Source organism: Lepus europaeus, chromosome 22 (genome assembly GCF_033115175.1).
Source record: "Lepus europaeus isolate LE1 chromosome 22, mLepTim1.pri, whole genome shotgun sequence".
NCBI classification, from domain to species: Eukaryota; Metazoa; Chordata; class Mammalia; order Lagomorpha; family Leporidae; genus Lepus; species Lepus europaeus.
Window position 1 is genome coordinate 20517443 of NC_084848.1, and position 14134 is coordinate 20531576.

Sequence of the window (14134 nt, forward strand, 5' to 3'; positions counted from 1 at the left end):
TGGCATCCTAAACGTGCGCCGGTTCAAGTCCTAGCTGCTCCAGTTCTGATCCAGCTCTCTGCTATGGCTTGGGAAAGCACTGGAAGATGACCCAAGTCCTTGGGCCTCTGTACCTGCATGGAAGACCCAGAAGTTCCTGGCTCCTGGCTTCAGAATGGCCTAGCTCCTGCCATTGCAGCCATTTGGGGAGTGAACCAGTGGATGGAAGACTTCTCTCTCTCTCTCTCTGTCTCTCTGTCTCTCTTTTTTTCTCTCTATCAACTCTCTCTGCCTCTGCCTCCTGTAACTCTGCCTTTCAAATAAATAAAGGTACCTAAAAATAATGTGTGCACATTTCTTCCCCAAAGTATACTCTCATTTGAATATTAATAAAGGATCAAAGAAAATCACTGTAATAGGGAGATTTGAGAAGTCCTAATCAGTTGATTCTTTTGAGATTTTTCTCCATACCCAAATCTTCCACTACTACCTATATTTCAGAGTCTCAATTTTATCTTTTATCTCAGACCTCTACAGTGGCTTTCATATTCACACATATTTCAGCCTGCTTGAATGTCTTACAGGCACCTTAAATTGCTCTGCCCTGTCTCAGGAAATGGTGACCCCATTCTCCTAACTGCTCAGGCATAACCCCCTGCAGTTGTCATTGATTTCTCTCTTTCCATAGCCAATCCATATTGGCTTTACATATCCTATTGGCTTTACATTAAAATTCTGTAATCAGAATCTGGGTATTTCTCATCGTCTCCACTGCTACTGGCCTGGTGCAAGCTGCTGCCATGTCACACCTACAGGATTCTGGTACATGCCTAAGTGCTCTCTGCTTTCATGTTTGGTTTCCAGCAGTTAATTTTCAACATAGCCAGAGTGTTCCTGTTAAAACATGAAGCAGATCATGACATATCCATGCTCTAAAAGCTCTCATGGCTTCCTCTACCTAAGAGCAAACTGAAAAGACCTTCAAGTGGCCTGTAAGGACATCTATGAGTTACTCTCCCATCCTTTTTTTTTTTTTTTCTTTTGACCACAGTTTCTATTCCAAGCCCCACCCTCAATGAAATTCACTCTGCTTGAGCTACAGTGGCCTCCCCCCCTTGATTTTTCTCAGTTATCTCCTCACCTGGGGGTCCAGAATGCTCTTCTTTTACATAAGCCTAGGGCTTGCTGACCATCCTTTAAAATAGGGAGCCTCCAATACTGATAGCTCCTAATGAAGAGTCACAGGCTGGGCAACTTCTCCATAAATGTTGATTATGCATTGTCAAAGGCAGATTAGGGAGAGTGCAACCAACCTACTGGGAACTGGCATGAACGAGAGGGGGTGGAGGAAGGAATCCCAGGCAGGTGAGATGACTAGATAAGAGCTTGGATCTGGGACCTGAAACCTAAAATTACTCATATTCTCAAGATATCTGACAACAGATGTTTTGATCAAGAGATGATGTAGAGGAGAAGTAGCTGGAACCTAGAACTGAAGCTCATTCTAAGTAATGATGCAGGGAAGTAGTATTTGAGAGAAACTTGGAAGAAGTGATCAGAGCAGTCGGGAGAAATCAGAATCACGAAGCGTCAAGGATCTGGAAACGGTGAATCTGATCATAGCAATGCCCAGCTCTCAGGGAGGATGTCCTTGCATCCTTTAGACTTCTCTTATTCTTTGAGTTAAACTACTTTGATAGATGAGGAAATTGAAACTTAGGCCTTAAAATTAGTAAGTAATGGAGCCAGGAGTCAACTCCTCATTGAGTTCACTTTCTACAACCTGGAATGCCACCAAGAGACAGGGAAGACAGACCGGAGAGTCTTGTAGAACATCTTCCCATATGGATCAAAACATTCTTGTAAACAACACAAGTATTTGGATTTAAAACTTCCAAAGAAGTAGCAAAGCATACAACAAGCTAAAATAGCTTTAACATATGACTGCTATTTAAATGCTATTGTGTTCACAAAAGTGTGATTCAATTATTGTGCATTGCATCAATTTTACCAACATTTATTAAGCTTGCCTTATGTTTAGGGCATTATAACAAGAACTAGACGTGTAGAAATAAAGCAGATATAACTCCTGCCCTCTAGAATCTCCTGGAGTGATAAAGACACATTACCAGTGTACGAGATGCACATATACAAGGGGACTTTAAGAAGTTCACAGAGAAGTTGAATTAAAAGACAATGTGGGGCAGATGCTGTAGCATAGCGGGTAAAGCTGACGCCTGCAGTGCCTGCATCCCATATGGGCACCGGCTCACATACTGGCTGCTCCACTTCCGATCCAGCTTTCTGCTATGGCCTGGGAAAGCAACCGAAGATGGTCCAAGCTTCTGGGCCTCTGAACTCCTGTGGGAGACTCAGATGAAACTTTGGGCTCCTGGCTTCCATCTGATTCCGATCTGGATGTTGTGCCCATCTGGGGAGTGAACCAGCAGATGGAAGACCTCTTTCTCTCCGTCTCTCCCTCTCTCATTGTAACTCTGCCTTTCAAATAAAATAAATATTAATAATTTTTTAAAAAAAGATATTATAAAGATAAAACACACACCATTAAAAATTCACTAAGGTGAAAGCAGTATAATAAAAAATGCTTAATTAGTTTTGGAAAATTGTTTATAGAACCCTTTCTGATAGTTACTTGAAATTTTCTTCTTGAATTTGCTTTGGTTTGGGTTTGAAGGGCTGTCTTAGGGTGACAAGTTACACACACGATAGGTGCTGTGGTTTGGATATTATTTTGGATGTTAAATGTCCCCCAAAGGCCCATATGTTACAAATTTGGTCCCCAAATCTTTCCTTAATGACAGTAAGAGAGTGGAAAATGTAATCCTTTGTGGTGTTAAGAAAGGCCTTTGGGAAGGGATTAGATTGGATTAGGTTCTTAGATTGGAGTTTTCATGATCAAATAATGGGGTCTTCTTTATTTTTATTTTTTATAAAGATTTATTTATTTGAAAGTCAGAGTTACACACAGAGAAGGAGAGGCAGAGAGAGAGAGAGAGTCTTCCATATGCTGGTTCACTCCTTAGTTGGCCGCAATGGTTGGAACTGGGCCAATCTGAATCCAGAAGCCTGGAGCTTCTTTCAGGTCTCCAACGTGGGTGCAGGGGCCCAAGGACTTGGGCAATCTTCCACTGCTTTCCCAGGTCATAGCAGAGAGCTGGATGGGAAGTGGAGCAGCCAGGACACGATCCAGTGCCCATATGGGATGCCGGCACTGCAGGCGGCGGCTTTACCCGCTATGCCACAGCACTGGCCCTGGGTCTTTATAAGACGTAAGCATAGGTCCTCCATCATGCCATGCCATGACCTGTGCTACCTCAGGGCTCTGCCAACATAAACACCATCATCAGACGCTGAACTGATGGGACCACTGATGTTGTACTGTAGGTCTCCTAAACTGGGTGACAAAATAAACAAATAACCCTCCTTGCTTCATAAGTGGGTTATCTTGCATATTTTGTTGTGGTAATGAAAAATTAACTAATATAATATAAATTTACAAATGGCAATGGGTAACCTTGGCTGCACTCACTAATATTCTCATTTTCCCAATCCAATTCAATAATTAAATACATGTTTTTAATGGAAATGCATATTTGTTGTCAATCACTTGTTTTTGCAAAATAATCTGAAGGTGTTTCATATTCATGTGTTATATACATGATTTTTTAAAGGATTTTAAAAATTCATTTGAGAGACAGAGTTACAGTGAGAGGGAGAGAGAGAGACAGAAAGGTCATCCATCCACTGATTCACTCCCCAATTGGCCACAACAGACAGAGCTGAGCTGATCCGAAGCAGGAGCCTCTCCCATGCAGGTGCAGGGGCCCAAGCGCTTGGGCCATCCTCCACTGCTTTTCCAGGCCACAGCAGAGAACTGGACTGGAAGAGGAGCAGCCAGGACTATACCCAGCGCCCATATGGGATGCAGGCGCCGCAGGCAGGGGATTAACCTACTGCGCCACAGCGCCGGCCCCTATACATGACTTTTAAACCCATCACAACTATAATTTTACTAAGGTTGCTGTAACAAAGTACCAGACTGGGATATTTAAACAATAAAAAATGTGTTAAGCGTTCTGAAGGATGCAGCCCAAGTTGAGGACATAAGCAGGTTTGGTTTCTCCAGAGGCCTCTCTCCTTGGCTTGCAGACAGCCATCTGCTCATGCCCTTACATGGTGTGCAACTCTCCATCTGTGTGTCCTCCTCTTACAAACACACCAGTCAGGTTAGGTTAGGGCTTATGCCAATGGTCTCAATTGTCTCATAAAGACCCCATCTCCAAATACAGTTACATTCATTGTTTGAATTTTGGGGATGCGATGCAGTGCATAAGAAAAGAAAAATCTTAAAAGTAGGCTAAGAGTCTATTTCTGATTTTAACAAAACAATTTTATGGCATTCAGCATTTTAGAAATTTCACTTTTTAATTTTGAAATTTTAGTTGGCACATAATTATACATATTTATCAGATGCAGTGTTATTAATTCAACATATGCATATAATGTTTCCTGATCTAATCAGGGTGATTATTATTTTCATCTCCTTCAACATTTATCATTTGTGTTGAGAACCTTTGAATTCCTCTTTTTTTATAATACATATAATAATTTTTGTAAACTACAGTTATCCAAATGTGCTAAAGAACAGTAGAACTTATTCACAGTAATATTTTAAGGATAATTACTGACTTGTTGATACATGGCATGACATAAAAAGGCTTAATTTCTGAAGATATAATTATGAATTGAAGTTGAATTGCTTTTACATTTAAATAAATGGATATTTAATGTCATATCCTGTCTAGTGAAACTTGCTTGAAATGGATTATATTGAATATATGTAAATCAACTCATTTTACATTTATAACAAACAGCTTTTGGATTTCATTGAAATTGAAATAGGGGGGCCAGCACTGTGGTGCAGTAGGTTAATCAGATGCCTGCGGTGCCATAATCCTATATGGGTATCAGTTCATATCCTGGCTGCTCCTCTTCCAATCTAGCTTTCTGCTTTGGCCTGGGAAAGCAGTAGAAGATGGCCGAAGTGCTTGGGCCCTTGCACCTGCATGGGAGACCCAGAAGACTTGGCTCCTTTCTTTGGATCAGCTCAGCTCTGGCTGTTGTGGCCATTTGGGGAGTGAACCAGTGGATGAAAGACCTTTCTCTTTATCTCTCGCTCATTGTGAATAAAGAAAACATGGTATATATACACATGATGGAATACTATTCAACCATAAAGAAGGATGAAATCTTGTCATTTGCAACAAAATGGATGGAATTTGAGGACACCAATGTTAAGTGAAATAAGTCAGCTACATAAAGACAAACACTGCATGTTCTCCCTCATATGTGGGAGCTAGAAAAAGGAAAAGGAAAAGAAACTCAATCTGAACACAGAATGGAGGCTGGGTGGGGGAGGGAGAGGAGGGAATACAGAGTTTGGATAATGGGAGTCAGATTGGAAGTCAAATTGGAGTCAAATCAGAGTCAAATTGGAAGAGTAAGTTCCTAGCACCACCTGGAGTGGTTCACAATAACCTCGTATATATTGTATGAACAAATAGGAGAGAGACACTCCAAACCTCCCATGATAAAGTAATGTCAAAGAAGAAGTGGTTATTACCATATTTTAATCAGTACACATTGTATACATGCATTGAAATATGACAGTGTAGCCCATAAACATGTTAGGAAAAAACTGAAATTTCTGGAAGCCAGTATGTCTTTTATATGTTGCCAATTAAGAGTATTTAGGAATTGTAAATATATGTAACTTGAAGCAAAAAGCTAATTTTATGCTATCAATTAGATTAGGACAACTACAAAATTTGGGAGGTCTATTTCAATTTCTTCTTTTTTTTAAGGTTTATTCCTTTATTTGATTAATCTGTCTTGAGCTGATTTCTGTGTATAGAAGTAGGGCTCTAACTTGTCTTCTACATATGTGTGTCCAGTTTTGCCAGCGTCATTTAATGTAAAGACTATCTTTTCTGCAATGTATGTTCTTGGCACCTTTGTCAAAAATCAGTAGACTGCATGTAAATGGATTAATTTCTGGATACTTTTTTAAATGATTTATTTCATCTGTTTGAAAGGCAGAGTTAGAAAGAGAGAGAGACAGGGAGGAAGAAATAGGGAGAGAAGAAGAGAGATCTTCTATCCCCTGGTTCACTTCCCAAAAGATCATAATATCCAGGTCTGGGTCAGACTGAAGCCAGGAGCCTGGAACTCCATCTAGATCTCCCAGGTGGGTGGCAGGGGCCCAAGAACTTGGGCAATTTTCTACTGCTTTTCCAGGTGTATTATTAGGGAGCTGGGCTGGAAGTGGAGCAGCCAGGACTCGAACTGGCATTCCTATCAGATGCCTGCATTGCAGATGGTGGCTTAACCCATAGAGCCACTATGTTCTTTACTGTGTTCCACTCATCCATGTATAAGTTTTTGTGCCAGCACCAGGCTGTTTTGGTATTCACTATTTTATCAGGAAAATCATACAACATGGGGATGTTTCCAAATATCTGTTTCTTAAGACTTCCCAGAGAATAAATTACTTAAGAAAAGCAATTCAGTTCCTCACTCTTTGGTGAAATATCATGTTTATGTGGAAGAAACAGAAAATGATGTCTTCCAGGTTAAGAAAAGTACCAACAACGACTTCTCATAGGAAAGGTTAACATATATTTTTCATTTGTCTTTTTATAACAACAAAAAATACAAAATGCTTCTGAGTACTTTTGTCATGAGTTAACAGTGAATCCCTACACAGAACTGCAATTTTCAAGGTCATTCTGACTTCTTACCTGCAGCCTATATATTAAGAGAATAGGGTTATAAACCCACTTACCTGGCTGCATTTAACCTAAAAGTAAAGTGAAATTGTTAAAGGCAAGAACATGGAGTTGTCAGATCTTTGGGACACTGGTTCATCCACTCTTCTCTCAGGATGCTTCCATTCCCTACCTGACACTTGAGGGTCACGAGTCATCTGAATATCAAATGTTCATAAAGCTGAATTTATTCTTATTTTAAATATATACATATAAATAGGGCCCCTACTATTTCTTATTGTCCTTGATGAGTTGTCGTGTGCATCTCTGGCATGCTGTGTTCCACTTAGACTGTATGCTCGATGATGAGATTTAACAATGGAATGAAGATAGTGATGATAAAGAAGTCTGATCATCACAGGATGTGGGAATGTAATTCAAAGAAAAGCAGAAGTAAGTAGGCTTTTCACGCTGCTTTTTCAAAGTTAACATCCCAACTTCCCCAGTGATTGTAAAGTCTTACAGATGTGAATCAAACCATAATTTATACTGCACTGGGCAGTGCAGATTCTCACATATTTTCTCTGCAAAGTCTAGATCACTGTCCACCTATCTGTGTTCCTCCTATCTTAGAACATTGCATATGGTACCTACTTTATGAACAGGGCTCTGTGAACGCCCACGCCAAGGTGGCTGCCTGAGTAGGTATCAGATGGCATGCTGGAGCTTGGGACCTGCTGAGTCTCAAAGAACAGAACTTTCTGGAAGTAACCAGCATAGCCAAATGGCAGGAAATACTAGTAGAAACTGTCCCCACAGCAATGACATTCCCCACCCACAAACATCAGCTTTTCCTCCAACTGTCTCCTTCTATTCCAAAAAATTAAAAGATGAAGAAAAAAAAAAAACACTAAAATGTCCTTTTGTAGGTCTTACAGCAAGGTTGGTCCACTGTCCACGCCTCCAAATGCATCTTTGTCAATAACTGTAAGATATTTATTCTTGTTTAGGTAACTAGAGAGAGAGAGAGAGGGAGAGACAAGAGAAAGAGAATGAATTAGGTGAGTTTAGGCAATCACACTGAATTAGTATAAATACAAAAACACAATGGTACCCCTAGTCTATTAACTGGTTTTTAAGGATTTGAAAGATACTTAACCTTATTCTAGTTTAAGCACTCAAGCTATTCTGCATTACAGGGGTATAGAATTTATGCATATTAATTATGGCAGAAGTCTTTGGAAAATGAGCATGTTTATAATCTAGTTTGCATATTTTAATTACATAGATGTTGCATAAATTTTCTGTTTTCCTGGCCAATGACAATGTATTTTTCAATTCATTTCAGTACTGGCTGACTTAAATTTTGTTTCTAAATATTTCCATTTACTTTGGAAGCTGGGGCTTAAATGCGGAATGGAATAGAGGTGATGAAGGTGCTGACTGGTAGTGAAGACTGCCAGAGATTCAGATCTTTTCTTTGGGTAAGATTGCTGGATTTAGCAAATCAAAAATACAGGATGCCACTTAAATTTGAATTTCAGATAAATAGTGAATTTTTTTAAGGCATAAGTATCCCCCATGGAGTTTTCAAAACATTCTTTTATTAAAAGGTTACCTGGGAGCAGGCCTTTAGCCTAGTGTTTAAGATTCTCATGTTCCAGAGTGCCTGGGTTTGATTCCTGACTATGGCTTCTGACCCCAGCTTCTTGCCAGTGCAGACCCTGGGAAGGAGCAGTGATGGCTCAAGTAATTAAGTTGTCACTCATGTGGGGAAACCTGAGTTCCCTGGCCAAGCCTTGGCCCAGCGCCAGCCAATGTGGGCATTTGGGGGATTGAACCAATGGTTTGGAGCTCTCTCTATAACTGTTTATGTCACTCCATGTGTCTATTAAATAAATAAATAATTTTGATTTTTAAAAAGTTTTATTTATTTAGAAGGCAAAGCAACACAAAGAGAGGGAGACAAAGACAGATCTTCCTTTCACAGGTTCCCCCTCCAAAGCCAGGTGCCTAGAACTCCTTCCAGATCTCCCTTGTGAGTGGCAGGGACCCAAGCATTTGAACCAGCATCGATAGCCTCCTAGGGTACACGTTAGCAGAAAGCTGGACTGAAAGTCGAGTAGGACTCAAACCCAGCATTCCGGCATGGGAGGGGGGTGTCCCGATACGTGTCTAGACTGCCTGCCCTGCAAATAACAGTATTTTTTTAAAAAGTTATCTGCTGTTTATCTGAAACTAGAATGTAAATGATGTCCTATATTTTACCTGACGACCCTGTTTTTGGCAATGTGAGCGACGTAGGCAGATAACAGTGTATCGTATATCTTTCACAGAACAGGTTTCAGGAGCACATTAATCTTTCTACTTTGAGATCATTTGGGGCATTTGAGGATAAAATATTTTGAAGCTATTTAAGTCACAAAGTTATTTTGAAACATAAATTTTTTTTTTCCAAATAGATAAATGCTTCTTAGGATTTTGAAAGTTGTCTTTTTTCTATAGCATCTTTAGAGAACAGAATTATTGTTAAAAAAAAAAAAAGCACATGTTCTTTAATATGAATGACTCCAATTTACACATTTAAAATAACTCATGACATAACCTAACCAACTTAAGTGTTAGTAAGTACTCACGTCTTAAAGCAAAATTAATACAGCAGACAGCTTTAGCCAGTCTGCTTAGATACAGATAATGTTCCCATTATTCTATTTATCAGGTTTATGATTCTTGGAAAATTTCTAAGGATGCTGGTTAATAATAGCAGTGTGATATGAGAACTTTCAGCCAGAAGAATTCTTTAAACAGAGGCTTCACAGAGAAACTTCCCTTCCATTAGTTGGACCCAGAGATAGGTCTTCATTGGAGAATTGAGGAGAAAAATGTGTTCCACCACCCACCAGTGCTAGAGAAGCCTTCCCTCAGGGCAGGGCAAGGGCTTCACCAAATGACAAGTTAGGACTCTCCATCTCACACATCAATCTACACGTTTTAAGTCTTTGAATTTTTTTCTAATAGAGAGGTTGCGCACTTCCTAATCTAAAGTAACTATCACCTGTTTGTTCTTCACACTAGTTTCTTCATGGTGTTACCACAATGTGTAAATCACCTTGTTTATTCATTTACTTCCTTTCTTCCCAGCTAGAATGAAAGTTCTGTCTTACGTATTGCTAGATACCAGTGCCAGGTTCAGTGCCTGCATAAACATTTATTGCTAAGTGTATGAATGAGTGAGTGAGGAAATAGAGCTTTCCTCCATAACAGTGAGCTGAGCACTGTCAAACTCCGGTGCCCACACAATGGAGAACAAAGGACAGAGGATTTAGCATACGGTTGGTGCCTTTTGGTTGTTTGACCTTCTTGACAAATGCCCAAAGATTACGGTCTAGACATGGCCTCTTCAGGTAGTGGTTGCACACCAAGTCTGACATGAAGAGAGTCCATTAACCTCACACATGTTCAAAGACCTGGTGAAGGTGCAAAAGCAGCCAAGAGCTACCTTCTTGGTTGCTACCATGGAAGGTTCCAATCGCAGTCCCCACTCGATCACGGTTTGAGTCTCCTTCAACCCGCTCTGTGCCTGGAGATCTCTGGTTAGTGATAGCTGGAGCGGGCAAAGTCACCTTGGAGAAAAGATCTTGGGCAGAACCGTTTCATAACAAAGCTCAGCACAAGGGCTGCACTGGCCTGAGTCTCGTTTTGTATCCTTTGGACTACGTGGCTCCCAGGTCACATTCTGTTCTCTGGTTGTTGAAAATCAAGTGAGAGCTGGTGAGCTCATCTCAGTTTTTCCTCTTCATCTATGACTGCTGCAAGTGGAAATCAACTTGCTCTCATCATTAGAAATTATTGTAAAACTAAATTACTGCTTGTCCAACACTGCAGTGTTTTCAACTGATATTTAATATGCCCCCAAGGATAAGGAGGCTGGTTGATAAGCAGTGCGGTTTACCGGAATCGCTGCAGAAGACTCAAAACTGGGAAAGCCAGCCAGAGTCCAGGAGGGGAGAAGAAGGATGCAGGGGAGGTGCAGCCAACTTGAACGGAGATGAGCTGACCTTGCAGAGGCCGCGTTCTCGGAAACATTGCGGTTGTCTGGGGGCTAAACCTCTGACGGAGGATGAGGGGCTTGCAGATGAGACGTTTACTTTGCCCATAGGCCGCCTCATTCAGCTTTTAAATCTGCGTTCTGATTTCTGCTCCAACCTTCCATCGCAAGCTGAGAGAGTGACATGGAGAAACAGATGCTCAGGACCTTTATTATCCAGGAAAACGTGCTTTCAACAGTTCTGTTTATTAAATAACATGGTCTGGGGGTGTCAGTCTTGTAAAAGTGATTGTTTTTTTTTCCGCCACAACCCATCCTGATTCCTTTGGAATCCATACAATGTAAACCAGCTGGAGGAAATCAATTGCAAATGGTAGGGTATGTGGGTAACCTACTTTAGTTGATGATTATTTTTTAGGGGAATGATAATTTATATGATTCATTAAAGTAAAAGGTGACCATAAATGAACTTAAACAAGAGTGGAAAGATTTGTAGTAAGAATCAAAATACATTTTTTGGGGGTGGGGAAGGTACCAAGTTTCTTTAGTTGAAGGAATTGTGCATATAAATGACTTAAGTAGATATTTTGGTACAAGTTATGCAAAAGGTAACCCCAACTTGCATGTACTCCTCAATGACCAGAGTCACCTTGTGGCTGTGGGCTCATCTCTCTCAGGCTTAGTTCTCTTGATGGCTGTGTCACGGAGTATGCTTGTCAAAGAGATACTTGGCCATGCCAGATTTGGAGGTTCTTATCTTGCACACCCTGGTGACACGGTCACCCAGTTCTTTGGTGGATTTCACTTGCTCGTTCAGGTAATACATCTCAATGCAGTCATGCAAGTACGGGTTATGTTTTGTTAGCCAGTTTATGCAGTTCTAGTTGTGGCTGACTCTTTTTCCCAAGTGTCATAGTCTTCCATTGCATTCAGCCCACTTTCCCAGCCATTATCATCTGGTTCCTTGATGCCCTTTAGGAAGATCCAGCCACCTCTTTGGTTCTGTAGCTTCATCAGTTTCTCAGAATTTCCTTCTCCTTGGGAGACTGGTGAAGAATTTGGCAAAGCTCTTCACAGTTGCATTATCAAAGCCAAACTAAAATGAAGGCAAGGAGCTGCAGGAGGCCTAGAGCCCCAGGTTCATATGGTGGTGATTGTAGGCCTTGACGCTCAGTGATGGCTGGGGCACCCACAGCAGAGATCCTGTGTCTATAGCAGGCAGTGCCTGTGTGTGGGGTTGGGCTTTATGATGGTCTGAAGGTGCTGCTCACAGATGGCTTTTGGGGAGGGGGATAGGGTTTCCTCCAAGCACTGTTGAAGCAGGAAACCAGGGTGACCAGCAAAGAACATCTCTGGACTTGAAAAGTGGCATTTCTAAATTAAAATACTGGGGAGGGCTTATGAGAAAAGAACTGGCAATTCTTTAAAAAATAAGAGACACTGCTATCTGTGTGTGTGTGTGTGTGTGTATGTTCAGTCACTGTTCATGGTTTGGGGGTTTATGCCTCTTGGAGAATCTGTTGGAAACAGTGGAAGTTCTTCCTAGAAAAGAGATGCCAGATTTCCCATCTAGGGAATTAAGAAGACCTGCCCTAATATAAATTCATGCATCTCATAGTTAAGGAAGGACAATGTAGTTGGGAAAATGCAGGTGGAGAGGAATGAGACGGAGAAAATTCAGTATTGACAAACTCAGATTGTGTGTGTGTGTGTGTGTGTTTGTAAGTGTGAACATCTTTCTCTATTGGGCTCATTCTTGGCACATAGCGGCCTTTTAACAAAGACTTTCTAGATGAATAAATGAATGCCCAGATGCTGTGTAACTAACAGAGGCAACCTCTGTGCTGTATTTAGAAGGGAATGATGGATGTCAGAGGAGTCTTATACTGTGGCAGGAAAATTTGCTGTTGCTGCTAAGCTTCGCTCTCCAAGGAATTTTAGGATATATTTGAGTTCCAAGAAGGAATTTCAGCCTGTATCTCCACAATCCCTTTAGGGAAAAGTTGGGCTGGAATCTAACTTTGTTGTGAGACTCACATGGGAACACTTCAGTGGAGAATTGAGTTTCTCTCATGTGGCTCTGATTATTCAGAAAATTAGAGGAACCCCTTGCCTAGCTCTCATGTTAGTCTAAAGAAATCAGGACACCTGTTTATAAACAGTAACAGGTGAGAAAGTGCTCAAGATTTCAATAGACAGAGGAAAACAAGTCTTGGATAGAGTCCTACAAGCTGTTCAAATCTTACCCCGTGAGAAATAGTAGCCTGCTTAATCGTATAATCTCCTCTGTCGTCATTTTTTCCCCAGTGCTGCAAGCTGTGGTGTTTCACTTCTAATCAGCTAATGTGTGATGCTAATTAGCACATTAATTGTGTTGACTGTTCTGTTCCTAATGATAAATGACTTGGTAGATTCATAGAACATCTGAATGATATTTTTTCCCTTGCTCAAATGTTTACAATCGTATGGTAGCCAGTTATGAGAGTTTGACAGTAGAAAATGTGATAGAATCAGACATTTTGGGAAAAGCAACATAACCATACAGATTGTGTACACACAGAATGGAAAAGAAGTCTCAAAGAAGGAATGTGTGACTTGCGACTGAGTGCAATTCTACTTCTGTTGAGCATGGAATGCTTGCATTCTTATTAACTTCACATCTGAGTGATGACAACATGTTTGGCTCTCTGTGAAATCACAGGACATGCTTTACACATCTGCCATCACTTTCATGAGCTTCTCACTAATTACTCAATTGCTGCTGAAGCATCAGCTCTTGTACCGAGGGTGGAATCTGTCCAGCTTGGCTTTAATAATGTTACTCACTTACTCTCTAAAAATGAGTGTAAATGAGGTCAAACCTGCTAATTTCAGCAAGATGGCATGAGGGGGATGACAAGGAAGGATTGCTTTTCAGCTGACACCTTACTTAAATTAGAACCTAAAGATATCTGAACACACATCTGGAGAAGTGACCACATTGCTAACGATATGATATATGCCAATCCTTGAACACTATTAAGTTGTATTTACCTTACTTTAAAATCACAATTACCATTGAAACCAGAAGCAACTTGCCTAGCTTAAAAAACACCACAGAGGGGCCAGTGCCGTGGCACAATAGGTTAATCCTCTGCCTGCAGCGCCAGCATCCCACATGGGCGCCGGTTCTAGTCCCAACTGTTCCATTTCCTGCACCCACTTGGGGGACCAGAGGAGGCTCCTAGCTTTGGATTGGCTCAGCTCCAGCCGTTGCGGCCATTTGGGGAGTGAACCTGCGGATGGAAGACCTTTCTCTCTGCCTCTTCCTCGCACTGTC

The 14134-nt window shown here is 41.0% G+C and overlaps 1 protein-coding gene across 1 annotated transcript in view; it reads right to left on the minus strand.

Moving 5' to 3' along the window:
- The window catches only part of TSHR (thyroid stimulating hormone receptor), a 152246-nt gene that overhangs the window by 33883 nt on the left and 104229 nt on the right, over positions 1–14134 (minus strand). Inside the window, exon 8 of the mRNA XM_062181369.1 lies at positions 7704–7781. Coding sequence (XP_062037353.1) covers positions 7704–7781 — 78 coding nt within the window. The remainder of the gene's footprint in view (positions 1–7703; positions 7782–14134) is intronic.